At 39.5% G+C, this 26,924-nt stretch overlaps 1 protein-coding gene across 4 annotated transcripts in view; it reads right to left on the bottom strand.

The window, feature by feature from the left end:
• The window catches only part of SLC25A13 (solute carrier family 25 member 13), a 108,858-nt gene that overhangs the window by 64,306 nt on the left and 17,628 nt on the right, over positions 1 to 26,924 (bottom strand). For all 4 annotated transcript variants that reach the window (XM_075746140.1, XM_075746139.1, XM_075746138.1 and 1 more), the window contains 3 exons: positions 20,455 to 20,508; positions 16,915 to 17,057; positions 9,701 to 9,816 (listed from right to left, as the gene is read on the bottom strand). In XM_075746140.1, the coding sequence (XP_075602255.1) occupies positions 9,701 to 9,816; positions 16,915 to 17,057; positions 20,455 to 20,508 (313 nt within the window). The remainder of the gene's footprint in view (positions 1 to 9,700; positions 9,817 to 16,914; positions 17,058 to 20,454; positions 20,509 to 26,924) is intronic.

Below are 26,924 nucleotides of genomic sequence, written 5' to 3'. Positions count from 1 at the left end.
CTGCCACCAGACCTGCTCTGCTGTCCTTGCTCGGGCAGCGTGGGACTACACCCCTTGCTGGGTTGTCTCTGCCCATAACGTGGCATCTTGGTACCCTCACTCAGCTGCAGGTTCACCTGCCTGGGAAAGCCACTGGCCCTTGTTACTCCTGGCCACAGAAAAAGTATAATAAGCTTGTGCAAAAGCATATGTATACAGACACATGCATATATACATGTAAAAAATACTCAAGTAATAACATTTTGTATTGTCTTGTTTACTAGAATTGTTTGGGTTTATCCAAGGTTTGGGTCCGCTTTTTTTTGGTCTGGATTTTTGTTTTGTTGTTTATTTACTGTTGTGAACTTCAAATACACAGCTAATTAGTGTTTATTTCCATCCTTCCACGGTCTGGCACAAGGACTGTTCTATAACGATAACTTTATTTTGGAAAACATATGTCCACATCACATCTACTCAGCTAAGATGTGGAACGATAGGTAGTCCAAGTACTTGGCTGGGTTGTCGATTTATTCGTATTCACCCAGAAGAGGGACAACACTCTGGAGGTACAAGCATTACCTTCTTGGTCTCCCTGCTGCTTTGTCAAGGAAATGGGTTGAAATACTTTTATAGTGGCCATACTGTAAATTAAATAACACATTGGAATAGCTTGATTACTAGGGATTGCAAAGGAAAGGTACTCATCCATTCAACCTCCCTCAACTAAGCACTAAGAGCAGGAAGGGCTGTCACAGACACCTTCTTCTACAGGTTAGAAGCCCTGAAATAATACACTAATGATGTATTTTTGCTACCTCTTAATTACTTGCAAAACATGGACTACAACTATTCAGAAATTATGAATGAAAAAATTAAATTACATTATTTCCTTCTTAAAATATTACTAAGAAGGTATGTGGTAGAACACTCAAACTGAAGATGGCACAGTAGAAATGGAGCACATAATTTGAAGATAATGGGATTGCATTACAAGACTCAAGAAGGGGGGGTGTGATTTGAAAAAAAAGATAGCAGCTCAGGTCAGTGCAATATATCTGCGCTCTATCATGTGGTACTGCTATTCTTTTAAAACAGATTCATTCAAAAGAGTGCAAAACCCTTCATTACTGCACCCGATCCATTTAGACTAAGATCAGTTCCATTTGCACCTGAAAAATGTGGCTGCACATACACACTTGCATATATAAACACCTAAAAAAAAACCTGAATTCACTTCTTTTGATAATTTTGTGTGTGTGCACACATACATAAGTGGTAGCTTATTTTTTATAGGACTAGTTACTCCAAATTCAGAGAAAATCCCCAAAGGCAAAATTAAACTGAAATAGTAAAAATGGTAATTTTAACCAATTTAACGATGTTGAGCTAGTCCAGGTGTGGACTAGTGCTGAATTGTAATGGACAAGCAGGAGTTTCCACTGCTTAACATAAGCCAGTGTTGCTTCTGCGTAACCAAAGCTGTCATATCAAATTCAATGTCCTCATTTCCATGTGGGCAACTGAAATCATTATCTGGACTCATTTCTGTCATGCCTATCATGCAGATGTTAAAAACCCAGGACTTTCAGAATCCAGACTGACTCAACACCTTTCTTTACACCAGCAGGGGCTCACTTTGCTGTAGTTGTCCAGGAATACATATTTATTCAGAATTCACATGACTGTTTCCTACAGCAGTTTAATATACCAACCAAAGTGATAAAAGCAAACTCTTGGCTCAAAGAAATTATCCTAAACTTTACACTTTACTCTCCAATACAGACTTGAGAGCTCTATTTCTTTAACAGCTATTTTGCTTAGATAGATAGTATATAAAAAAAAAAAATCACTTTCTTGCAAAGCATTAACATACATTTTCCCCCACTTAAATACTTCAATTTCAAATGCACCACAAAATGTACTCCCACAACAGTACTGTATTAGTATAAAACTATTTTAGTTCAATTAAAATGTCTAACTATCTACCCCCAAACCTACCTAAACTGTAATTTTCACTTTGAGCACTTCCAACATGTTCTCAGTTTTGTTTTCTTTTATCAGCTTATCAAATCAGGTCCTGCATTCCAAATGTTGGAAAAAAATAGTCATTAACTGCTAGGTAACAGCAGATTTTCCAATTTAGAAAACTAAATTACACACACTGCAAAAGTGTGTGTATTTTGCTATCTGAAATTTCATATTAAAATTTGTAATAACAAAACACTTTCCTAGCTCTTAGGGCCTGCTGAAGTTTTTACCTTCTAATCTGTAATTCCAGGACAATTTGAAAAGGGGATGGGGAAAAAAAATTAAAATAAAAATCCACCTTAAAGTGGTATACTGCCGCTGCCACAGTTTAAATATATTCTGGTATGGAAGTTTCTGGTTCCTCCCCAAATGCTGCCAAGTAATCATGTTGGGCTTTTTTTTTTCCAACAGGATATACAGCTGTATGAAAGATGGCTAACCCTCAGCTTACTGTTAACCAAAGCGTGACCTCATATAGTTGAAATTTACTCTCAAAATTGACTTTTCCCCCCCTTTTCTACACCTATTTTTTTCTTCTTAAGTAGCATGAAGTAGCAGCAGAAAGTACAATATTTTAGCCATCTGAGCATGTAGTATTCTTGAATTATCCCACCAACTGGAAATGCTCTCTCTTACCTCTATCTTTTCAAATTGGAGCCATTACAGTCAATCGTGCAAATCTACGGTTAGCCTTTCATAAAAAGTGGATTTTTGACCCACTGAACTGGAACAGCTTCTGAGCAGTTCTGATCTCTGACAAGGTATCATACAACACATGCATGCCAGTCTGATACTGGTGCACATCTACATTAGGAGCAGTGTTTTCTGAATAACCGAAGTCATTAAAAATGTTCCAAAAATGGGGGTGGTTCGTTTTGTAGCAAAAACTGATCATTTAAACAAGCGCAATAAAGCTCCACATGTATCAAAAAATGGATGCCTTCACAATGGTTTTTCACCTCCAGGTAATATACTAACATCTGGAGCACATCAATGGAAAGCAAAAGCTTGTATTTGTTGAGTTGCCCTCATAAAATGAATTGGTTGGCTCAGCGCATCGCCAGGCAGAAAAGAGACTGTACTGCAACAGCCCCAGCGGAGTGCCAGTACCCTCAGAGGCAGTCATCGCAGGAGGCTGGAGTCTCTCACTAGAAGTCGTTGCTTCCCTTCAGATGTGAACCACATCCATTTTGTGGCTGGAAGAAGCAACAAAGGCTGTATATAGCACCTGTTGTACACAGAGGTGAGAGTAAGACCAATGTTGCTAACCAAATGTCATTCAGATGTCATAAGTAGATTTTAAAGATGACAACAACCAAAAAAACCTCCAAAGGCCCACAGCAAACCATAAAGTCCAGTACAAATCCTAACAAAAAGTTTAGCTTGCACTCCCTTTTAGGAGAGAGGCACTAGCTACTGAATAAAATGCATTTGGTTATAACTTCATGGCCTTATCTCAACTTTTCAACAAGGACAGAGCAGTCTTACAGGTTAATCTTATGTTAATGAAAACATTATCACGAGAACATGCTTGTGCCTTCATGATTTTTCCCAATCAAAAGATCCATGATAAGCTTCAAGTTTCACCCCTCTGCTGAGAATGTTCTCACTTTTAAATCCTCTTACCTTCCTCCTGCTCTGGTTGGCTGTGCTCTTGTCACTTCTAAAAACTATGAATTCACTTCCTTGTGACATATCCATACACAGTCCAATTCAGCTTGGCCCTGATTTTTCACTGAGATACCTGAGCACATCTGTTACCTCTGCTAAACATTGCAAATACCCCAAAAAGCAGGCGCTTTCCAAGAGTACCATCACTTTCAGCAGTTAAGACTCTGGATCCAAGCCTGATTGCTTCTTCTGTCCTCCTTGGATGTACAGGGATATAATATGAATATATACATAGAGTATTACATAACTGGCTTACAGAAAAGATTTTCAACATTTTTCCAAAATGAAATCCCTTAAAAATATTTCTACTTGAGCTGTGGCTATCCATAATTTCAGCCTTACATTTCTTTATTACCTTTCCTGGCCTCCTTAGAAGTGAGGAATAAATTGCCAGAGCCCAAAGACCACAAGTTTGGAAAGCATTAGGCCCCATGAGGGAATAAAAACTAAATTTACCCCTTTTGCCCTGAAGAAGAATTAATAAAAAACCCAGATCACTTCCACCAAGGTAAACAGCATAACATGGCTGACTAAAATAAAATACCACTTTTATTTTCTCCATATAAGATAGTTGGGGGGGTTGATGCACATGACATGCATGGAGAGGCTGATGGTATGGGGTTTTCTCAGCCTGGAGAAGGGTGGGCTAAAGAAGAACCTCATTGCTGTCTAGACCTACCCAATGGGAGGGTGAAGGGAAGACAGAGATGCACAGTGGAAGGACAAGAGGCAATGGATGCAAGATGGAACACGGGCAATCCCCGCTAGGCATCAGGAAATTATTTTTCACTATAACAGTGATTGAACACTGGAAGATGCTTGCTCATAGAGGCTGCAGAGTCTCTATCCTCAGAGATATGTAAAATCTTGATTGGATGTTGCCCGCAGAGGAACCTGGTCTTGATGGCCCTGCAAGGGTTTGAACCTTGGCTGCCACAGTCCCTTCCAACCTGAACTGTTTGATGATTTTATCATCATTCCTTGGGTGTTGGTAATGAACAAGAGATGTGCTCAGCCTTCAGCCTGATGTTTGTCAGTAGGCAACTTTTTTTTTTTTTTTTTAAATCAGAGATAGATGAAACAAAACCATCAACAAAGAACAAACTGAAACACCAAATTTCAGTTCTGGATGATTTAGAAAACTCAGTTATATTTTCTACAAATGAAATACAACTGTGTAAAAGGATGGAGCTTCTCCTAGATACAGCTTCTCCTAAAATTTAAAATGACAGATTTACTTTGTGACCAAATAGGCTTTGTTTTACTTAAGATGCCTTCATAAAAGTCTGCCTGGTTGCATAACATTTTAGTTAAAAAGAAAAAACAAAACAAGAAAAACTTGCCAAGTTCACATATGTCTAGAAATGAAACTCTCCTAAAATAGTACCAAGAAGATTTCAAAAATTGTTTTGAAGAAAATAAATATACTAACAAGTCTACCTTACATCCTCTTTAAATTAAAACTGGCCATTATTTGTGCAAAATACAGTACAAAAAACCAAAAAATATCAGAGACAAAACAAATCTTGCATTTGTAATGTTGCTGTTGGGATCATCATATCTAGGCAACTGTCATTTATAAACCAACAAATGTTTCACTGTGTAGGTGTAAGCTAACACATCACTAGCTACAAATGGTTTCTAACCAATTTGAACCAGCAATGGAAATTTCACTGAGAAATACTGAATATTGCAATTTATCAAGTGATCAAAGCTTATAGCCTCAGCAATTTATTTTCATAGTTCAGATTGAGCTTTCCCTTGCTTTTATGGTATTGAGTGTACCAGACTGGGCATCACTAAGCTAGGTGTTGTGCAAGGAAAAAAAAAAGAATTACAGATCCCATAAAAAGATCCAAGTCATACTGAGCAATTACAGGGCAAAGCATAAAATAAATAACAAAACAAAAACAAAAGCAAGAGCTAGCTCACACAGTCTGAACCTAATTCTTTGATCAGGAAAGCAATTGTGAGACTGCTGTAATAATTCTTTGTGTATTGCTAAAGTATCAGAGCGTTATCATAAGAGGAAAAACTCTGAAGCTCATCATAATAGCTGTATAGCTATTTAAACCTCTGTTAAGAGTGATGTGCTTTTAGAAAGTTTACAAACAAGTATTCAGGCAATTCAAGTATCAGATAAGCAAAGAGGAGTGCTTAGTAAGATGTATCCTTAATTAATGTGTTTGTCTAAGAATTGTACTGATAGAATTAATAACAGAAGCAGAGACTCACAATACCTGCTGTCTACATGTAAATAAAGTTTTGTTTTGAGATAAAAGCAGAATACATTGCTCGATTCTGCAGCTGCTACGCTAAACGAGCAACAATTTGGGGTTTGGGTTCCCCATTCCCTTTGCATTTTTGCTGGGTTTGGGGGGTTTTGTTTGCTTTTTCACTTTTCTTTAAATTAAAGGACTGACTTGTTTTACAGCATACTCATATTTCTCAAAGCAGCACAGCACAGCATCCATTTTGAAATGGCTTCAGGTTGAAATAGAGGACCTTTTAAAAAAACCCCAAAACCAGAAAAACACACACTATACCACAGCTACATTTCATTAAGTACGAGAGCACAAATTTCCGTCTGGTGGGAAATTCTACTTTAAAACAAATCAGAATTAAAATCTTCAGCCAGGTTCAAGGCCAGTGGCAGCACAGACTGGGGCAATCACATCCTTTTTTGTGCCTTTCCTTTCTCTGTGAGCAAAACCAACAGGGACAACACTTATTTTGCCCTACACTAGGGCTGTGAGAACCAGTAAGAAAAGGAAAGTTCCAGTCCCTGGATATCACCGCTGGGTTATTCACAGCTCAGAACTGTTAGTTCCCATCATTTAATTTATCCATCCAAAATTAGAGATGGAGGTTAAGACGACTTAGTTTTTAAACACTGACATTTTTACCCAATCACTTTGCCTTTTTTTAAACGCCGTCTAGTAAAGAATTTCAAAGGGCTCTGCTTCTTTAATGAGGCATTAAAATACAGTCATACGACAAAAAAGCAACTCTACTAAGTCTCTTAAACCCCTGGACTTACATTATCAGCTTTTATGTGCCTGTCAACACTCAAGAGTAAGAAGCAATGGTTTGCTCTTTGCCTCGAATTTAAAAGCCAGCTAAACTTCCTCCCACTTTCCTGCTGAGAGCTTTAACTCCTTGCAAACTGTCAAAGCTTTGACACTTCAGCAGCAGATAAATCTACGACATGATGCAACAGCCAGGTGTAGTCTCAGTCAGCCAATGGCCACTAATTTACTAGTGGCCATTTTATTCACCTCAAAAAAGCAATAAACTAGAAATACTTCCCACCCCATACACACACTGCTTGCGGATCAGCCCTTTAAAATAGATGCTACCTCTGTCAAAGAACCAGGTACAGTTAATTTGTAACTTGAAAGAAATGAAACATTTAAAATTGTAGAGATGTCACCATATGGCTAAAATGCAAAGGGGTTTCCAACCCAGAAGCTAAGGTAAGAGTGCAGCATTTTTCAAGAAAACTAAGTGCAAAGAATTAAATACTGGAACTTCTTTATCCAGAACATTTCTCTAAATATCCACAGCCTGGATGTGGCATTCAGTGTAAAAGCTCATTGATGCAAAGCCCATTATTAATTTGTTTTACAAAGGTGCCAAGCTAAGTGCACCTGTAAAAGAACAAGATTTGGATGATTTGCTTATTAGAAAATGTGAAGTTCACAGCTGGGAAGCCCTATATTCCGTTTGGTGTAAGCTAAAATATTTATACCATTACCTCAGTATACAGAAAAGCAATGACTGCACAGATAAGCCATGCTGTTTCTTTACAACAATAAAATGAGATACAGACTTATAATGGAATCCTTGAGATACTACACTTAACAGCAGTATAGTGAAAAATGATCCTTTCCCTTTTCTTCTGTTCCTTTCACACTGTAATTCCACAGTATACAAAACCCCTATTTAAGTCTCCTAACCTTGATAAGGACTTGATCCCACTCTCATTCAAGTCAATGGAAAGAGATCTCATAATTAACCTCAAAGACGCATGACTGAGGCATCGAGTGGGAAAGTTACAGGACAGTATTGTAATAATTTATTTGTGAAAATAAGAGGGGTTTTTTTTTCATAATAGAGGGGAAACGAGGTTTTTTTCTTATGACAGAAATTAGAAACCAGCTTTGTCTAAAGGTCAACTGTTTCTGCTGAGAATGCACAACACTGAGACAGCTCTCACATCCTCCCCACTCCAGGCGTTTGCTGGGGTGGTAGCCATGAGGTACTATACAGAAGTTACAAATGCATTTATGCTTTTAAAGCGGGAGAGGAAGGAATTTAAAAAAAAAAAAAAAGCTATCTGAGGTTCTGCCAATGTTGGCATGTCTCCTCTTTCAAATACCTTAAGTACAGCCTGGCATAGATAAGAGTTTCTCTCATCACTAGAAGGACTTCAATGGACTTCAAATGCCAAACAAATCCCTTGACTCACTGTATCAAACCCCAAGGGAAGCATTTGCCAGCAGGAAAAATACAAACAAGAATGCCAAGAGTTAAAAAGTTAAGTCGGACTGATTCAGCATTCAGATCAAACGACTGCAGTTCTTCCTAGATTATTAATGAGCGCTCCAAGCAACCGGGGGCTCTGACGCAGACAAGAACCTGCACATCACAGGCATTCCAGGAACCCTGGTTTGTCTGCGCTGGAACAAAACCTCTGCAAAATATGTGCACCCTCCTGATTTAAAAGCATGCCGTCTCTCGTTGCCTCTCTGTCCATACACATGCACAAAACTGTTAGGCACAAAATACTTCCTTCATCAAGGTTATGATCAGCAGATCTTTTTCCTGAAATTCTTTCAAATCTTTTAGCATCTGTAGTAATTTTTCAAAAGCTGTTCTAACAAGTAATACTGCACACAAAAAGCACATCTTTCACAACCTCAACAGACAACCAAAATAAAGAAACACCAAAATAGACACAAGAAGAGACAGCAAGTCTTCTCACCAGCCGCAACTTCAAATACAGATTTTTGGAGATGGTAGAAGGAATACAATGATGCTTCAAGCAATGGTAACAGGATCTCGTCAGTTCTAATGGAAAAGGAAGGGCTTTTTTAACTGAGCATAAAATATGTGTGGGGAATACTAGAAGACAAAGGATATGTGAACCATACATTTTGGAAAGACAAAAAGTCAATGTCATCCAACTTTCCTTTTACTTAGAACTGTTTAACAACCAATTAATAAAACTTGAAACATATGTATAAACGTGTCCAAATATGGCAGATTAGAAATAGCAATTTTATCAGGTGCAGGTACTTAGGGCAAAAAAATCCCCCATACTTTTGGTAGTGCAAGCTCAATGTCTGAAGTTATTCAAAACCGCTAATTTCTGAATCCTTCTTCCAGACAGAACGGCCCTTATCATTACGAAGGTGGCAGATATCAAAAGTTGTCTCTATGGTAACTAGAAATAAACTGTCCCCATAACCAAGTTTTAAACTGGCCTGAGTATTTCTCATGTTGTCAATGCAAACACCACACCTCCAATGCACAGCTGAATTGTCAGGGCACGGAGGCAGGTAATAATGGATTTATTACTGTAAAATCTCACAGAAGAAAGTTTTAAGCCTTAAAAGGAAGCCAGCTTGAAATACAGCCAATTTAAACAAAAAATAATTCAGGGTAATTTCAGACTCAACATTCACCCAAGTCTTCTGGCAACTTTCTTGCGGTTTTAGAATCATTTCCTATAGCCACCTTTCACTGCTGTTCTGAAGACCTGCACAAGCACGTTGGGCAAGAGAAAAAGAGAAGCGACCAGTTCTCCAGAGAAAACCAGGAAGATGACCATGACCTCGACTTCATATTGAGCACATGTAAATGATTAAAAAAACTCAGCCAAAAAGCTGCTTGGCACTAGCATAGTTCCACTACCAATCACTGTGTTTCCTACGGTAGGTAACAGAAGGTGAAATAGAGTTTAGCATAAGTAATAACATTTAAATTAAGAGCATACATTTTAGAACAGTCTTACCAAAAGTAACTTCTCCTTTGCCAGTCTTGTCAAACAGCTGAAAGGCTACTATGAACAATGCATCTGGAGCACACAGGACTGATTCAAATGCCACAAACTCTTGAAAGGATATCAACCTAAGGGATAAGGGAAAAATAAAGAAAGAGCTATGAAACCACTTGCTTGCAGAAAATTGAAATACAGTATAGCATAGATTATACAAAAGAAATAAGATCACAACCAAAGCATGGACAAAATGTTATTAATAGGGATTAAAATTTATCCTAAAATGCCCTATCATCAATGCTGTCAGGAGGCCTTTATATTGCTAGATGGAAATGACTTTGTTGAACAAGGAACTATTCCTCTCAGCAAGTCGCAACAGAACATAAAATAAGCAAAGTGCTCAGCGTGGCCACTCACCTCAGGTTTAATATCTAACTGAACTGCCCTCTGGGGGAGCCTACCTCCCTCCGCTGGCAAGACAGAGAGCCAATAAAGATATGAGCAACTTCCCTCAAGACTCAGTACTTACGGCTTTTGTAAAGCAAATCCATTCAAGACCTACATGCTGCCACTCACTTCAGAAGAAACTGATCAGAATGTGTTATCTGTTTGCTAGCAACTAGTTTATTAGTCATCCATCACAGCCCTCCAGTCCTGCGTGTTGAGTCACAAATTTCAAGCAGCAGTCTGCACGTTCTACCTCAGCCCAAGAGCAGTTTATTCAAATTCATCACTGCAGCCAGGTTCCCAATATGTGAGCGCAGTAGCAGAGCAGAGATAAAAGCAGAAGTGCCCTTCCTTAAGTTACTTTATAAGCAGAAATACATAATTAGACAACTTGGCGTTGTTTCCAGCAGTAGATTTGTTACAGCAAAGACCTTGAGCAGTTCTAATTTCTCTGGGTCACACCCAAGAGTTCAAATGGAGATCAAACTCCTATTCTTAAAGAGGCAAAGGCCAACCATTCTTCCGTTTTGCTATTTCTTTAATGTCTAGGTTGTAGTTTAAAATCATCTTCAAATGCGTGGCTGCAGGGGCTGCTGGCAGTCTGGGAGGTTTAAGATTGCCCTCTCTCAAGGCTGCTTTATGTCAGTGTTGCAAGCCCAGAGCTTTAATGGGTTCACGTGGCAGTAGCTGGGGAACAAAGATTTATTTCCAAGAAGCACAAAATTCAGTGCAAGAAATGTCAAGAAACACACACAAAGCCAAGCAATTAGTTTTTTTTCTATTAGAAACTAACTGTATCCTTAGGACTTCTACTCAAAATGACACTGCACTCAGTTTGATGGAAACTTCTACTCGGTATGCAGTAACAGTGAAGAGCAAAGTATTCAAATAGGTTGGAAAAGACATTCATTCCATCAAGTAAAGATGACCCATGACTATAAAGAAATTTCTAGTCACCCTGTCTTAAGGGAATTAATTTCAGGTCACACAGCAGTGTGCTTGCTGCACATCAGCAGCCAAACATCCACCGGGTAACAGAAGCTGATTTCTGGGAAGAACATGACAACACGAGATGAACAAAAGAGAGCATTAAAAAAAAGCATAGCACAGAGGCGGCCCAAAAGATGTTCTGCTTTACCTCCCTCAATATATATGCACTAAATAAAAGAAAGCATATGTAGAGGCAGAAAGAGTTTAACAAATAATTAGCTCTGGGAACTTGCCACCATAGTGTGAGAAATAAATAAAAAGAAACCTCCTCAGGTATTCTTAATATTAAACTCACAATTAATGATGCCAGTAAGCATATAAGCATGCCTTAAGCTTTACTGGCAAAGAAGCCAATGACTTACTACATATGCACATGTTAGCACATGGGCAGGCCATCAAGTCGTTTATTTTATGCTCCTTGGGAGCTCTCAGTACTCCCCATTGTTAGACACAGAATACACAGGTACTCCACCTTTAAATGGACAAAAACTTCCATCTCTCTTAAGCCAAAAGAAATTTTAAAAAATCCAACATTTCCTTCAATTTTAAACCAATATATCATAACCTACATAGTTTTGCATTTATGCAGATTTATTGTTACTACATGACTTACAGGTTATAAAATCATAGAATCACAGAATGGTTTGGGTTGGAAGGGACCTCAAAGATCATCTAGTTCCAACACCCCTGCTGCGGGCAGGGACACCCTCCACTAGACCAGGTTGCCCAAAGCCCCATCCAACCTGGCCTTGAACATTTCCAGGGAGGGGGCATCCACAGCTTCTCTGGGCAACCTGTTTCAGTGCCTCACCACACTCACAGTGAAGAATTTCTTCCTTAAATCTAATCTAAATCCTTCAGCTTAAGGCCATTACCCCTTGTCCTATCACTATATGCCCTTGTCAACAGTCCCTCTCCAGCTTTCTTGTAGGCCCCTTCAGGTACTGGAAGGCTGCTATAAGGTCTCTCTGGAGCCTTCTTTTCTCCAGGCTGAACAACCCCAACTCTCTCAGCCTGTCTTCACAGGAGAGGTGCTCCAGCCCTCTGCTCATCTTCGTGGCCCTCCTATGGACTCCCTCCTGAAGCTCCTTGTTAGCCGTTATTATTGGTTACATACCTGACAACTTCCACAACAGCAACCAGATACAAAACACTGAATTCTACTGTCCCAAAAATTATAAAGCCCACACACAAAAAGAACAAAATAGACAGCAGGCAACAAGACTCTAGAATAAGATTGTTTAGAATTAAAAATGTAAAATATCTGCCAACACCATTTCAATAAAGCTGCTTTCTGTGTGAAACAACAACCAGCGTATGTCCTTACCAACAGATCCCAACACAGTGATGAAAGCACAGAAAAGAAATACAGCACCTATCCCAGCAGAATCCTAGCACCATGCTAATAACATATTGTACATTATTAGGCCTGGATTTGATTAAAACTTCACATATTAACACTGCTATAAGATTTTATACTGGTAGAAGCATTCTTTGTCAGTACTTGTAGGTAATAAATCCCCATAATAAGTCAGAGATAGATGCTTAAAATAACCCCATATCCATTTTTAAAAACAATTATTCATAGTACTAGGAAGATTAAAAGTGTACAAATTGTGTGGTTCTAGCCAGACTACTAAAGAAGAGACATTAATATCTGCTGTGCCAGCTGAATTCAAATTAACCCAATTTTTACATGTTAATTAAACCAGCTATTTTCTTCTTATTGTATTTTTGCTCCCTAAGTAGACTAGCCTGCTAGTGATTCCCAACAGATCTATTCTAACAACAATGACGTATTCATTTACTTCTATTATGACCATACAATACAGTAACTGAGCAGTAATTTTTCACAGTCAATTACACGTGTGATTCTTAATGCTTAAAGATGCTGAAATAATGCGTACTACATAGCCATATGCTCACTTCTCTATACTGCACAAGGGTAGTTGCCTGGGTAACACATTTTCTCTCCGGTTTAGCATCACCCTTTTGGGTTTAGCATAACCCTTCACTGAATACCATTAGGTGTCATTAAACAGCACATATTAACACGGACTTCAATATACTACTTAAGAGTTATTTTATCTACCTAAACAAGTGGTCATTTATGTTACAAAAGCAGAGAAAAGTCTAGTGATTTTAACAATACAAAGGGAGGAAGCTGAAATGTTTACAAAATTTTACTTCAATCTTGAAGATATCCTACCCAAATGGTCAAAGTCTTCCTTCACCTTCACGTCCTCATTAACAGCACCAATACTGCACAATTTATTCAGGAAGGTTGAAATCTTGGTATTTTAAAAACATCCACACACAAGAGTTACAGTCCAAACACAACAACTGGGTATGGTGCAGCAAAACCGCTATTTACTACTCTCTCCTTTCTTCCATGCTTCTTTTGGTGCTCACGCCCATGGTATCTGGGCACCACACAGACACGAAGCATTCCCACCAGAGAAAATCCACATGTAACCATGCAGAGAAAAAAAGCCATTACCCGCTGTAATAATACATACAAATGTAATGATGAAGAGGTTTCTTCAGAAATCAATGCATATGTTTTTACTGTATCAGCAATTTAAACATGATAACATAATGGGACACAAATTGAAGCTACATCTATTATTTTACGCTGCAACCCAGGTAAACTAAGTACAGTGTAAATTGGTGCATTAGAGGATAAATTTATATCCAATAATAATGGAAAATGCTGGCATTTCCAAGTGTTATTTTTGAATAGTTTGTCCTTTCTAAAAATAAAGCATACAGTATTTCTTGGTAAAGTGTTAGTTACTACAGTCCAAACAGACATGTGCAGTAAATACTTATTTTGTTAGACAGATGTTTAAAAGTACAACAAAAGACTGAAAAACAATGTTACAGTAGGCAGGATTGAAAATGCCTGGCCTGTTGCTGATAGGCCTTGATAAAGCCACTGTATTTCGGCAGAGTTTCTGATTCAGCTGAAGCCAAATGAAGCATTTTTTTTTCAAAATGAAGTTAGGAATGAGAAGCTTAAGTCCAAGAACCAGCGAAGGCTCTTCAGCCCGTTTCATACAAACTACATCCACGTGATATAAAACTTTTTAAAAATTCCGTATTATTACAGACATACTACTTTGAAAAGCTTCTCTGACCATCGGCAAGAAAAGCATTTCCTTTTCTTAAAGGAAACCTTAAAAAGATGCCTCCAAAAGAGGACAGAAGGAAAGCCTACCTCCAAATATCCCTATGCCCTGACTTCAGACGGAGATGAAACCTGCTCTGGTGGCAACAGATATACACTGAACACCAGAGTCAGCTTTAACAGGTCTCGTACCTTTGTCACACCACCAGCAACTCCTGTAGATACCCTTGAATCCTTAATCTCTGGCAATGTAGGAATTGTGCTAGAGCTACACGAGAGACTTTGTCTACAGTAACCACAGTGAGATCACATGTAAGAGCTACTGTTCTTTACACTTTGCGCTAAGGACTTCTTCAGCTCTGGGGTAAGCAACTCTCTGCCCATCTATTTGCTCTGCTCATGAGTCAGAAGCTCTTGTGCTGTCTGCCTTTCACCCATGTGACTTACCCATTTTAGTATTTCTCACTGATTACACTTGGTACTTATACCTAACTTCTCAAGAAAATCAGGAGGAGTTAAATAATGTTTTAAAAAGTGCTAGGAACAATCCTGGCAATCCTAGGCTCAGATCCTTTCGGTGAAGAGTAGTCATGCTCACCAGTCGTGAAGAACAGATGCTTCTTCAGAGCAAAACAGGAATCCAAGACAGTGGATAAATGCTTCTAGAAATATCCTATCAGTATTTTCAGAATTGCACTACTTTAAGCCACTAATGCTATAACAAAATCAACTTGTCATTGCTCTTGCAAACTACCTTCTATTTTATTCTAGAAATAAAGCTAAATTATTGAACAGACTTGTCATGACCTTAATGCATTTAAGTCTCTAAACACTGATCAGCCTATTAAAAATGAACACTAACAAAAGCAGTTTTGTACTTCACTTTAAAACCAGGAGCTCAGCACTGCCAAGTTGGAAAGAATTCAATAGGAGAAGACCAGTAGGTCCTATTGCTGTCCCGAGAAGATTTCATTCCAGGAACTAAAAAGCAAGTGACCCTTGCTTCAGATGATGTGACCCTTGCTCCAGATGATCACTCTGCAAATTACTTTATACACCACTAGAAGGTACAAATGGCTGGCCACATGGTAAAAAAATGCTACAATGCCAGGTTAGAGAGAGACGAATCCTAATTGGTTTCAGAACTTTCTCCATTCTTTGACATATTAGTATAGCAGCTAAACAAGACGACAGCCTGAATACCAGAAGAGACTCTCCAAAGACGTTAGGAACGTGCAGTCCCCTGTCACTGCACAGCCTGGACTGCAGAAACAGTCCTTATCCGTGGCAGAAAGCAGCAGTTAGAAGCCTCAATACTACACTGCAAAACTCCCGCAAGATCACACCAGGTTATGAAATCCTGACTTGTCAACACGTTCACATAGGTTACAGTTTTACATTTTGCTCTTCCTGATACCAGCTTCTGCTTGTGAGGGAGATCCAAATCACAAGGTATGGATTATACTCTCAATCTTCTTATTAAAAAATGATTTGAAGCCGTACAATTTGTAAAATGCCATTTTTGCAGGCATCAAACAAAGGGAAGAAATCTGAGAAATGTTTAACATTTTCAGTCAAATGTTATCTGAAGCCACCACTTTCTTGCTGCCATCATGCCAATGTTACCAATATAACCTTTCACAGAATTCTTTTACCAGGGGTAACAATCATCACACTAACTTGTCTGCAAGGTTTAAGGTGCCCGGCTGCCAGATATATGAGTCTGGCTGAGCAGAAAAGAGAGCACAGAAACTATTGCAAAAGTTCTCAGTTATGGATGCATCTGTTCCCTAGGAAGCCTGCATTCTGTAGTTATGCTTTATTTATCTCACATTTTACTCTCTGCAACCACCGATATGAGTCATGGCTGAAGTTTTCTGGTTTCTAAAAATGCCACAACTACAGACTTTAAGTCCATAGCTAATGATTCTAAAGTTTCTCTAAAGATACTTTAAAGGCAGGGTTCAAAAAATGCATTCATATGGGTGAAGAGACAGCTTGCCTAGGCAAGTACTAAAAGCAAAAGCTAGAATTTCATTAAAGGAGGGGGGAGGAAGATGGAGGGGTAGCTAATGTTGCCTATTGGCAAAGTCAGCCTTTCAAATGCAAACCATGTGCAACCAACTTTGCTGCTGTCTTCCCAAGATTGCAAAGTGGCTCCCTAAATACCTTAGTTGCTCCTCCTCCCTCCTCTTGAGGGAAAAAACAGTGGCAAAAACCTTTGCCCAGTGCTACAGGGCAAAACAAAGCAGGGACTTTTTTATACAATCTCTTCCTACACCATCTAAACTTATTTTGGATTGCTATTTGAACGTGTTTGTGACAGATACATAAATAAACAGAGACAGAAAGACTTATGGAAGGAAAGAAAAGCAGGAGTTAGGGGAGCCAGCCAACAAACATGAAAGGTTCCATGAATTAAAAATACATAGTAGACAAAATGGTTTGCTCAGCTAAATGGTACATGCAGCTCAAAACATTGTTTCTACTCTTTCCACTTAAAAGATACTGTATTCCTTTATGTATCTGCAGGCAAAAAAAAAAAAAAAAGAAAAAACAAAACACCACCCTTCAGGGTTCAGATTGTTTTGGAAGAATGGTTTTATATTTTTTAAATGAACAAAAGAAAAAGGAAAAAAAAAACCCACAGAAAACCACTTACCCATCTTTTGTCTGATCCACCACACCTGCAAGGAGCTGTACGGTGCTTGCATTAGGCAAACCATCTCCAATTATCTTGAGGTACCGTGTGACAAAGTCATTAGGAGACATGAAGAATTCGCCATTCTTCTCCACACTTGCATACTGTTAAATGAATACAATATTTAGTGCCTCAAATACATCCTTCTCCAGGCATTTATTACCACCACCCATAGTTTCCAGTCAGGAGCAGGCTTACGTTACAGCAGATGACAGTTCTGCTCCGGAGAACCTGCAGCCTACACCCAAACAGGAAAGAGCAGCTGAAGGCTTGGCTTCCCAGCCAGAAGAGTGGCAGATACATGATTTTTTGTTTATTGCATCAACAATTTCTCCACGGTAGTCTAGAAAGAGTTAATGCTCCAGTACCAAATGTTTCTTTGAAGCAGAACAAGAAGCAGATGCGCATTTGCAAACATGTACGTGGCATCTCAGGCCCACTGAGAGTATAACAGCAACAGGATACTCCAGCATATTTTATTTATCTGAAATAACTCCTTTGTGTAGCCATTCTACTTCAGGATGAGAAGGCAGGTTTACACCTGTGAAATGCCACTGTGGTGCTAGTGGAGTAAATGGCCCCACAGGAGTGTCCACCTGGGGGTGCTGTTTTGGAGCCAACTCCACCGCAGCATCACCTTCAGCCTCAGCTGGTCCCTAAGCGAAGGAGAACCTACGGATACTCCTCCTTGGCTGAACTGCTGAAAGGAGGCCAGAGAATATCATTTGCAGAAAAATGTAACAGAAAACAGTTTCTGCAGTTCAGCACATTGCAGAAACAAGAAAAAGAGTCCAACACCTCACCAAACACCGTTGGATACGTTACTCCTGCTTTATACTGGCATGCTACTCCAGAAAACAGCTCTCAACAGACCCAAGTGTATTTGCTCCCAAGGGAAGCCTCTAGTATGTTACATATCAAGGAAAAGCAATATTAATATATTTTTAAGGTAATACATAAATAAATATAATTGCCTTTGTTACCACCCTTAGCCTGATTCCTCAGATATCCCTCAAAGTTCAAAGCCCTCATTTTCTGTAGAAGGATGAACTTGAAATCAACCCTAAATATGTTTGGGTTTTTTTGGTGGGGTTTTTTTTGTTTGTTTAGGGCTGTTGGGGGGGGGGGGGGTTAGGAAAACAGAAAGGATAAGGACAACAATTAAAAGGAAAAGAAATCCCAGGCAACATTTGCAGAACCGTGCACTAGCTTTAAGGGAAACAGGTCCGTCTCAGGATAACAAATGTGCGCTGAGAACAGGAAAGCAACTGTTAATTTCTTTTTTTTTTTCTTTTTTTTTTTTTTTTAAGGTAGGGTAGGATGATAAACCATTGTTGCAGCTCCCCACAGAGCATTATACACACTAAAGTCATAAATAAATGAGATGCCTATTGCTGTTTTGTAGCGTACTTCAAAGACACATGTTTTGTTTTACATTGCTATGGTTCTGCTAAGGGAAGGAAACTGCCAGTTTTTATTTCATAGAGCCACACCGGTGCCTGCAGAATATTGTTCTACCTGCTGTAGGCACATAACTCTCAGAGAGATGCCAAAGTGTAATGGTAAGTAGATTATTTTCTTCTAGTGCTATATAAATACAGTCTTCAGGTACAGCAGTATCTTCAAGAAACAAGGCTTCGGAGAAGCAAGCCCCACCAAAATGTAACCTGCTTTGGCATTTATATATTGGTTAGCATTTAAGGATTCATGTTTCAATAGACACTGTTTGTAACACAAGCTTTCTAGTTGATACACTGCAAGGAATTTTCAATTGTATACTTCTATAAGAACTAGCAGATCAATTGATTTCAATGTAATCATTTGCAGGGAGACCAAATCGTTCAGAATCCCAGCCTCAGAAACTTTTAACACAGCTGCTGTTGAAAAACAAATCAAATAAGTCAGCCTAGGCGTCTATATTTCATTTTTTTCTTCCAGGCTAACCTCCTGCTAGGGCACTCAATAACAGAAAACAGCACAAAGTTTCAGTGTCCCCCTCTTTATTGTCATTGTGATTTACTCAAGTGTATTTGAAATCCAATCACGTACTCTACACTACATATAGAAAATGACCTTGGAAAATGTCAGCTTGATCACTTTGACTAAAATCTAATCTCTTAGGGGTTACAGTAGAAGACTTAGAAAAAGTCAAGTTACTCTTGGAAATTATCATAACAAAAAGAGAAAAACATCAATTCTATTGGTTTTGGAGGAGAGACATTAAAAAATGGTTCTTTACAATTGTATTTTTCCCCACTTTGGCAATTATACCCATAGAGAATTTGATATTATACAATAGTACTTAATGGCTTTTTGGTAACTTATTTCCATACATTTTAGATAGTCAAGTATTAACCAGTTCAACCCCATCTTAAATAAGATTTGCAAACATTTTATTGGAGGTTTGATGTATTGAAAATGCTAAAAGTTGCTCTTCAAGCATTCGCCTCTGAAAACCCCATTATCCCCATTCTTTTTCAAGTCTCTTTGCCCTCCTGACAGATACAAGTTCTGGGACTTAATAAGTTAAATCCTGGCTTTCTCAACTGAAAATCTGATTTCAGAGCTATAAATACTGACAGTATATGATAAAACTATAAATACTGGCAATATACATAGTGACACCTACACATATTGTTAATAATAGCTCACAAGGGACAATGGAAAACATGCTAAGAAGTGCACAGAGAGTGGGGCATGACGCTGGAAAGAAGGAAGGTGGAAGGAGGAATTTGGAAAGGTATGAGCTCTCTTAGGCACTCAACCCCTCCAAAAATAATTCAGATACAACAGCCCCCTGTAGCACTGGGAGCACCTACCTCACATATATTCTCCAGACCCACCGATTTTTCATATCAGACTACCAAACTAATACAGAAATTGTACTAATAAATCTTGGGAAGGTTAGGAGTAATTATTTAAATTTAGGAAAATGGGTCAAAGAAAGCCATATTCCAGCAAAACGCTAAAGCACACTTCTCTGAAGTATACAAGTACACGAGTCATTTCATTGCTTGCATACTTCTACAGCAGGCAAACACAGAAGGAATTTTAGTGAAACAAAAAATATGGCCAGCACTTCACAACGTGAGCTTCCCAACACTTCTACAAATTAGAGAAGAAGAGATAAACCTGAAGGAAGGAAGCAAGCAAGGATGGGAGAAAAAAGTTTACCAAATGGTCTAACAGTAAGGTGTCTACACGAACATTTTACCATGTGTAGGAATAATATTGAAACTCCCACCCCATTCTCCGAACAATGCGGGTTTTTTTCTAAGATAGTAATACTTCTTCTGAGTCAATACAATAATCACTCAGGAATGTATCTGACTTCTTGGTGTGCATTGTTCAATTCTGATAATGGTATTTAAGTCTAACATGGTAATAATACAGTGAATGATTAATGGTTGGAAAAACTATCAAGAGTTGTATGCTGCAATAAAGGAGCAAAAGATATGAAAAATTTAAGCAGAAAGAGTAAAATATTTACTTTATACATACCTTCAAAAATATTGTTTTCAACTCAGCTGGATCAGCTCTCTTGGTTAGAGCCACCTACAAGTAAATACAATTACATTAATATGCATAATTTATACAGAAGATGTCAAAGTGTCATTTAAAAGGAATAAGTCAAACAACGGAACAAGTGATGAAAATAAATGTTCACCTTAGGTAAGTTAGGTACTGCTTTAGCTGGCCATGTTTATTTTACCCATTTCACATTTACACTAAGTTATTTATCATTTTTGTTGTAACTGCTTCCCTTATGCAACCCTGCAATTCTTAAACAAGCACACATTAACAAATCATAAAGATATTCAAGTACCAAATCTTTTCAACATACCTCTCTGCTGGGATTCAGCGTTATACCATCTTTACCATATAGATTTTTCTACTTCCATTGTCTTTCATCTAAGGATTTCAGAGTACCATATGCAGCCCCAACTGACAGATAGCAAGAATAAAATACTCAGACTTACAAACTTGTCCAAAAAAGCATCTCCCTAAAAGACTGAATTCCATTGCAATTATTTCATTTACTGGTACTTCTATGTCCTACTTCCAACATTTTAAACTATTTAATCTTACATTGCACACCTTTTTGATGAGGTAAAGTCAGAAAGCACAGTATACAGATTTTTCTGCAGATCAGACAAAATCTAAGATAGATTTAGCACCACAAACCAAAAGTAATTAGAATTTTTTTTCCCAGAACACTGAATTAAAAAATATTCTATATCCACTATGGAGTAAGTCCATCAGTATTTTCCTTGTTGACATACTGTACTATCCATTTGCTGCTTTTGGCAGTAAATGGATTCACCCCCTCAGTTTGTGCCTGCTATAGAGTTTCCCTTTCTTTCTTCAGGATACTTTGATAAAATCTTGTTTGCCAACATAATAACCATCATCTATTATGTCAATTCAGCACATCAATCTATTTCTAATAAAAAAAATTAATTTGCAAGCAAACCTGGATTTTCAATAAATTTGTGAAAACATCTCTGTAATGGGGAATAAACAAGCCAAAGGGCAAGATGTAAAATCATATCCTCACCTAATAATTAAACATCAGAAACGTTATCAATAAAACATGACTACCTGCTTCCTTCAGTTTCCAGAGCAATAGTAGACTGTAAAGGTGAATGTGACTACAAATGCATTTGTAGTAGCACACTAGACTACTGCAGAAAACAGTAGGAGTTTGTCTAAGTCCGTACAACAGCATTATATCCTCGCTCTTATGTTTAATAAAGAATCTTTACTAAGTTTTTCCTCATCCTAAATGGGTCATTTAAAAAACTGACAAAAAAACCCTCAAACCCAGAGTATTTGAAGAAGAGTGTATCAATAAGGTTTCTTATAAAATTTTAGAAGTTTTTTTTTTAAAGGGAAAAACCACATCTGAAATTATGCTAGGACTCATCTGACAGAGTCCACAGCTGGAGTCCCACGTCTGTGTTTGCACAGAAATCCATGCGGAGGCAGTTGCAAAAAAATCAAAGTGTAATTGTGAAGCTGGGAATCTAAAAATGTGTATTTTCTAAAGTATAAGCTGTCCTAAATGTAATCACTGTGTAGTGAGCAGATATTTACTTTAACCCCATTTGTAAAAATCTGGTACTTTACAGCAATTGGGAACTTTGTGGAAAGAAAAAAAACCCAACTTTTCTATGCTGCTGCAATGCAAAATCTTACCACTATATGGGCAAACAAAAGACACTTCAAACATCTGTATCCATTAAAAATATAATCGGTATCACACTTAATCTGCCTTAAAGTTTAAATTTTATGCTGTCCCAGAAGTCTAAGCCTAAAGCAACCAGGGATGAAAAGAACAAAGGAAAAGGGTACATGCCGATGGCTGAACTTCCACTCATTTTCCTTTGGTTTCACTGACATTAACCATCTTGAGAAACTCTGGAGACAAACTGTGCTCACAGCCCAACTGCCACTTTTCAGCCCCCTTTTGACTGTGGGGGAATTTGGCAGTTTTTTACAGCAAGTTTCTTTCAAACCCTATACTGAAAGACAGGCTGAAGCTGGCCAGGTCAATGAAGGCAGAGCAGCACTGCAGACCAGCAGCCCAAGCAAAGCTGCAGACCACAGCTTCCCTCTATTTCCCACAGTCTACTTCCACACTCTTCCACTTCCCAGGAAACAGGAGAGGAAAGGGATGGTTAGCACTGTGTAATGCGTTTGTTCACGTGTCCCCCACCAATCTCCATTTTGAAAGGTCTACTTGATCCCGAGCAGGGAAAAGAGCCTCTCTTACGCTATGTTACAGTTCAGGAGGACCGATGCTAACGCAGCCCCACCAGTGCTAAGAGCAGAAGTATTTACTTCAGCCTTTCATTCATCCCCAGCTGCGGGCAAAGCTGAAGCTGCACACACAGACACAAGAACCGATCCTGATGACAGGTGTTACGAGCAGATTCCCCTTCTGGAAAAGGTCAAAATATCACTTTCAATACGATTCTGAAAATTGTTCCCAGTTATGTTAGCAGTTGAAGGTGGGCTAAGTAACTTGATGCCAAGACTGCAAGCTAACAGGTAGCGTGCCTGATGAAAAGCGACCCACAGGCACAAGCTGCTTCTCCTGCAGTCAACTCAGGTGATACTTACTGACTTTCATACAAACTGGGCTTACCTTCTTCCATATTTACACTAATACTACCACAACCATACACAATCATTATTCTAACCTGGCGACTCGCCTTGGTCACTCTCCCTCATCACACACAGCGTCGTAAGTTACAACAGTGTTCTGTATTAACACCAGTCCGGGGCACAGTCTCTTGTTTTCGGCTGCCCCATAACCATTTTTTGTTAGCCCAACACACTTCAGCATATTCTCACCTCAGCAAAAGCAGTCGTTCCTTTTGCAGGACAGAATCCAAGAAAAAGAACTCAACTGTGATCTGAAACGGAAAGCAATCTACACAGAATCCAGCATCACGGGGAAGTGTGCAAGCAAGATGTGGACCAGCTCACTAAGCAGGGAACCAGACAACAGCAAGGAGAGCTGGCATAGAATGCAGATCAAAAAGACCTTCTTGACAGAGCTCCTAATGGTAAACTGAGTATTTCTCCCAGGAAAATATAATCAGATGGCATTTGGCATACCTACCCAAAGGCTCAGGGTAAGGAGCACAGTAAGAGAAGCTGATAACAATTAAGGAGGTACTTCTATTACATTCAGTCTGATCAGTCAGAACACAGTCAGCCTTGAGAAATGTGTTGGGTTTGCGTGCCAAGGTTTTGGTAGCGGGGGGGGGGGGGGGAGCAGTCTACAGGGGTGGCTTCTGTGAGAAGCTGCTAGAAGTTTCCCCTGTGTCTGACAGAGCCAATGCCAGCCGGCTCCAAGACGGACCCGCCGCTGGCCAAGGCTAAGCCAATCAGCGCCTCTGTGACAACATATTTAAGAAAGAGAAAAAACACTTAGCGCTTTTGCAGCCAGAGAGAGGAGTAAGAAGATGTAAGAAACTCTGCAGACACCAAGGTCAGTGCAGAAGGAGGGGGAGGAGGTGCTCCAGGCACCAGAGCAGAGATCCCCCTGCAGCCCGTGGTGAAGACCATGGTGAAGCAGGCTGTCCCCCTGCAGCCCATGGAGGAAGGATGAGGGGGTGTAGAGATTCCACCTGCAGCCCGTGGAGGACCCCACGCCGGAGCAGGTGGAGGCACCTGAAGGAGGCTGTGGCCTGTGGGAAGCCCACGCTGGAGCAAGCTCCTGGCAGGACCTGTGGATCCGTGGAGAGAGGAGCCCACGCCAGAGCAGGTTTGCTGGCAGGACTTGTGACCCCGTGGGGGACTCACGCTGGAGCAGTTTGCTCCTGAAGGTCTGGACCCTGTGGGAGAGACCCACGCTGGAGCAGTTTGTGAAGGACTGTAGCCCACCTGTGGGAAGGACTCATATTGGAGAAGTTCATGAAGGACTATCTCCTGTGAGAGGGACTCCATGCTGGAGCAGGGCAACGATGAGAGGAGTCCTCCCCCTGAGGATGAAGAAGCGGCAGAAACACCGTGTGATGAACTGACCATAACCCCCATTCCCCGTCCCCCTGTGCCGCCGAGGGGGGGGCAGAGGTTGAAGCCGGGAGTGAAGTTGAGCCCGGGAAGATGGGAGGGGTGGGGGGAGGTGTTTTAAGAGTTGATTTTATTTCTCATTCCTCTACTCTATTTTGCTTAGTAATAAATTAGATGAATTCCCTCTCTAAGTTCAGTCTGTTTTGCTCGTGACGATAATTAATGAGTGATCTCTCCCTGTCCTTATCTCGACCCATAAGCTTTTTGTTGTACTTTTTCTCCCCTGTCTAGTGAATGAGGGGAGTGATAGAGCGGCTCTGGTGGGCACCTGGCCTCCAGCCAGGGTCAACCCACCACAAGACAATAACATTTATTTTCTAAAAACAGTTCTCCTCCTTGGAGTCAAACATTACAATTGCATTTTGCAAAAGGGTAACCCTATACTAAGTAACTGTTACTGCATTCCTTTGTCTAATAACACCTAGCTAAGCTAAGAAATGTTATTAATAGTAATCAACAAAGTCTTCTCGGATCCTACAGGCTGATTCAGTACACAGAGCTGCAGAACAACCACTACTGAAACCAGACAGTTGTGCTGAGCCTACCCCACACAATGGTGAAGCAGAACAAAATTTGCTAGCTGACAGAGACAGCAAATCTCAAGCAAAACTATTCGCATCCATCTTCACTCTGTCACAATTATAAATCTCTGGGCAATTCCCAGTCCAGCTTCTGCACTGTCATAAGTGGAAGCCTCACTTCCCCCAAGCGCATCAAAGCTAAAAGACCTACTTTATTGGGCAATTACCTGCTAGCTGTGATCCTACTTTCAAAGTCCCAAAGCAAATGCAGCTGGCTTGTTCATAAGATGGTTCTCACACAAGGAGATTCCCAATAAACCACAGTATTTTTGCAGGCAAACTGACTGGGGACCAACACACAGTTATCAATTACATACATACAGGAAAATCCTTGTCCAGTTTGTCCAATGCTTCCAAATACGTACAGAAAAAAAAGGTGGGAATAGTATATATCTGAAGGAAAACTGCTACAAGAATTTCCAAGGATAGCTAATTAATGCTGTGTAAAAAGACATTTAGACTGTGTACTTCTACCATTTTCCTACTTAAAGACCTGGAAACCAGAAGGACCATAAAACTAGCCCAATACTAAAGTAAAAATACCTAGGCATTGCCATTGCTCAGCAAAATTGTTTAACAAAAGGAAAAAGTATCATACTGTGATCAATACTATCCACTCCAAACTTTAAGCCTGTATCAGAAGATGCAGTTAGTAACAAACTGGACTATTGGTTTGTAGTCAGCCTCTGGACTAGGACAAGGATGCAATTGCTGTGATTCCCACAACAAAACACGATATACTACACTACAACGAGAAACTGAACCTGAACCTGAAAACCAACTCTTTGTGAAAAATAGAAATTTTTCTTTCACTTTTCATGTTGCTATCAGAAAAAGCTCCATTCTCCAATCACTTTCTCTACCTGTCTACCATAAAGTGCTACAGTACTCTGACTGCATCAGTCCATCTTCCTCAAAGTAATATTCCCTATTGTCTCATAGCTCCTCTATAACATGTTTTTCCTCAGATGATCTTCAGGACTGTGATCCAAAGATACACAAGCAAGCTACTTTGCTATGGCCATTATGTAATACTAACATATCTCAATGTATCTCAGGAAACTAGAGCTCACCACTCACTTGAACAAATGTGATATTTATACATAAGATATATCAGGAGTTCTTCAATGAAAAAGTTTATTTCCAAATGAGCTGCTAATGAGAATGGGCAAATATTTCCATCAACTCATGGGTATTTTTCAAAAATACCCGCCTCCTGCTCACCACAGATGGATGGGATGATAGATGCTAACACTCTTACTTTGCTCTTCCTTCTGCTTCCTTACACGTTCAGAAATGGAGGCATATTTAAGCATTATGAATGTTAACTTGCTAAAACATATTTGGTGGCTACCTCAGCGCAGCTTATAGACTTTCCCTTTTGATTCTACCAGGGCTTGTTCTGCTGCAACACTGCTACTGTACAACCAATGCACTGACCATAAGCTCAAGACATCAACTGCCTCACGTCCAAAAGCTGTCATCCCAGTGAGCTAAACTTCAGGCTCACATGTGGCAGGAAAATAGCCATCTCGCTCAAATAAGCAAAGGATAGGAAAATTCTTCAGTGTAACAGCAAGATCAAAAGTAGTTCCTGGAGGAAGCAGAAGATACCTGTTATCATGCAAAAATTTTCAGGAAGTGGCAGACTATTAGGGCAACATGAATTTTATGTGGCACCCAATGTTATGAGCATAAAATACATATGTGGACCAGGACTAAGCAATGGGTAAGCCACAATTAAGACAGAAGGCTATTTAATACCATGGTTCTCACAAAGTGGCACCTTCAAGAAGCACCACC

Source organism: Balearica regulorum, chromosome 2 (genome assembly GCF_011004875.1).
Source record: "Balearica regulorum gibbericeps isolate bBalReg1 chromosome 2, bBalReg1.pri, whole genome shotgun sequence".
Classification (NCBI taxonomy): domain Eukaryota; kingdom Metazoa; phylum Chordata; class Aves; order Gruiformes; family Gruidae; genus Balearica; species Balearica regulorum.
Note: the sequence above shows the minus strand (reverse complement) of the source record. Positions and strands in the feature narration are given on the sequence as shown.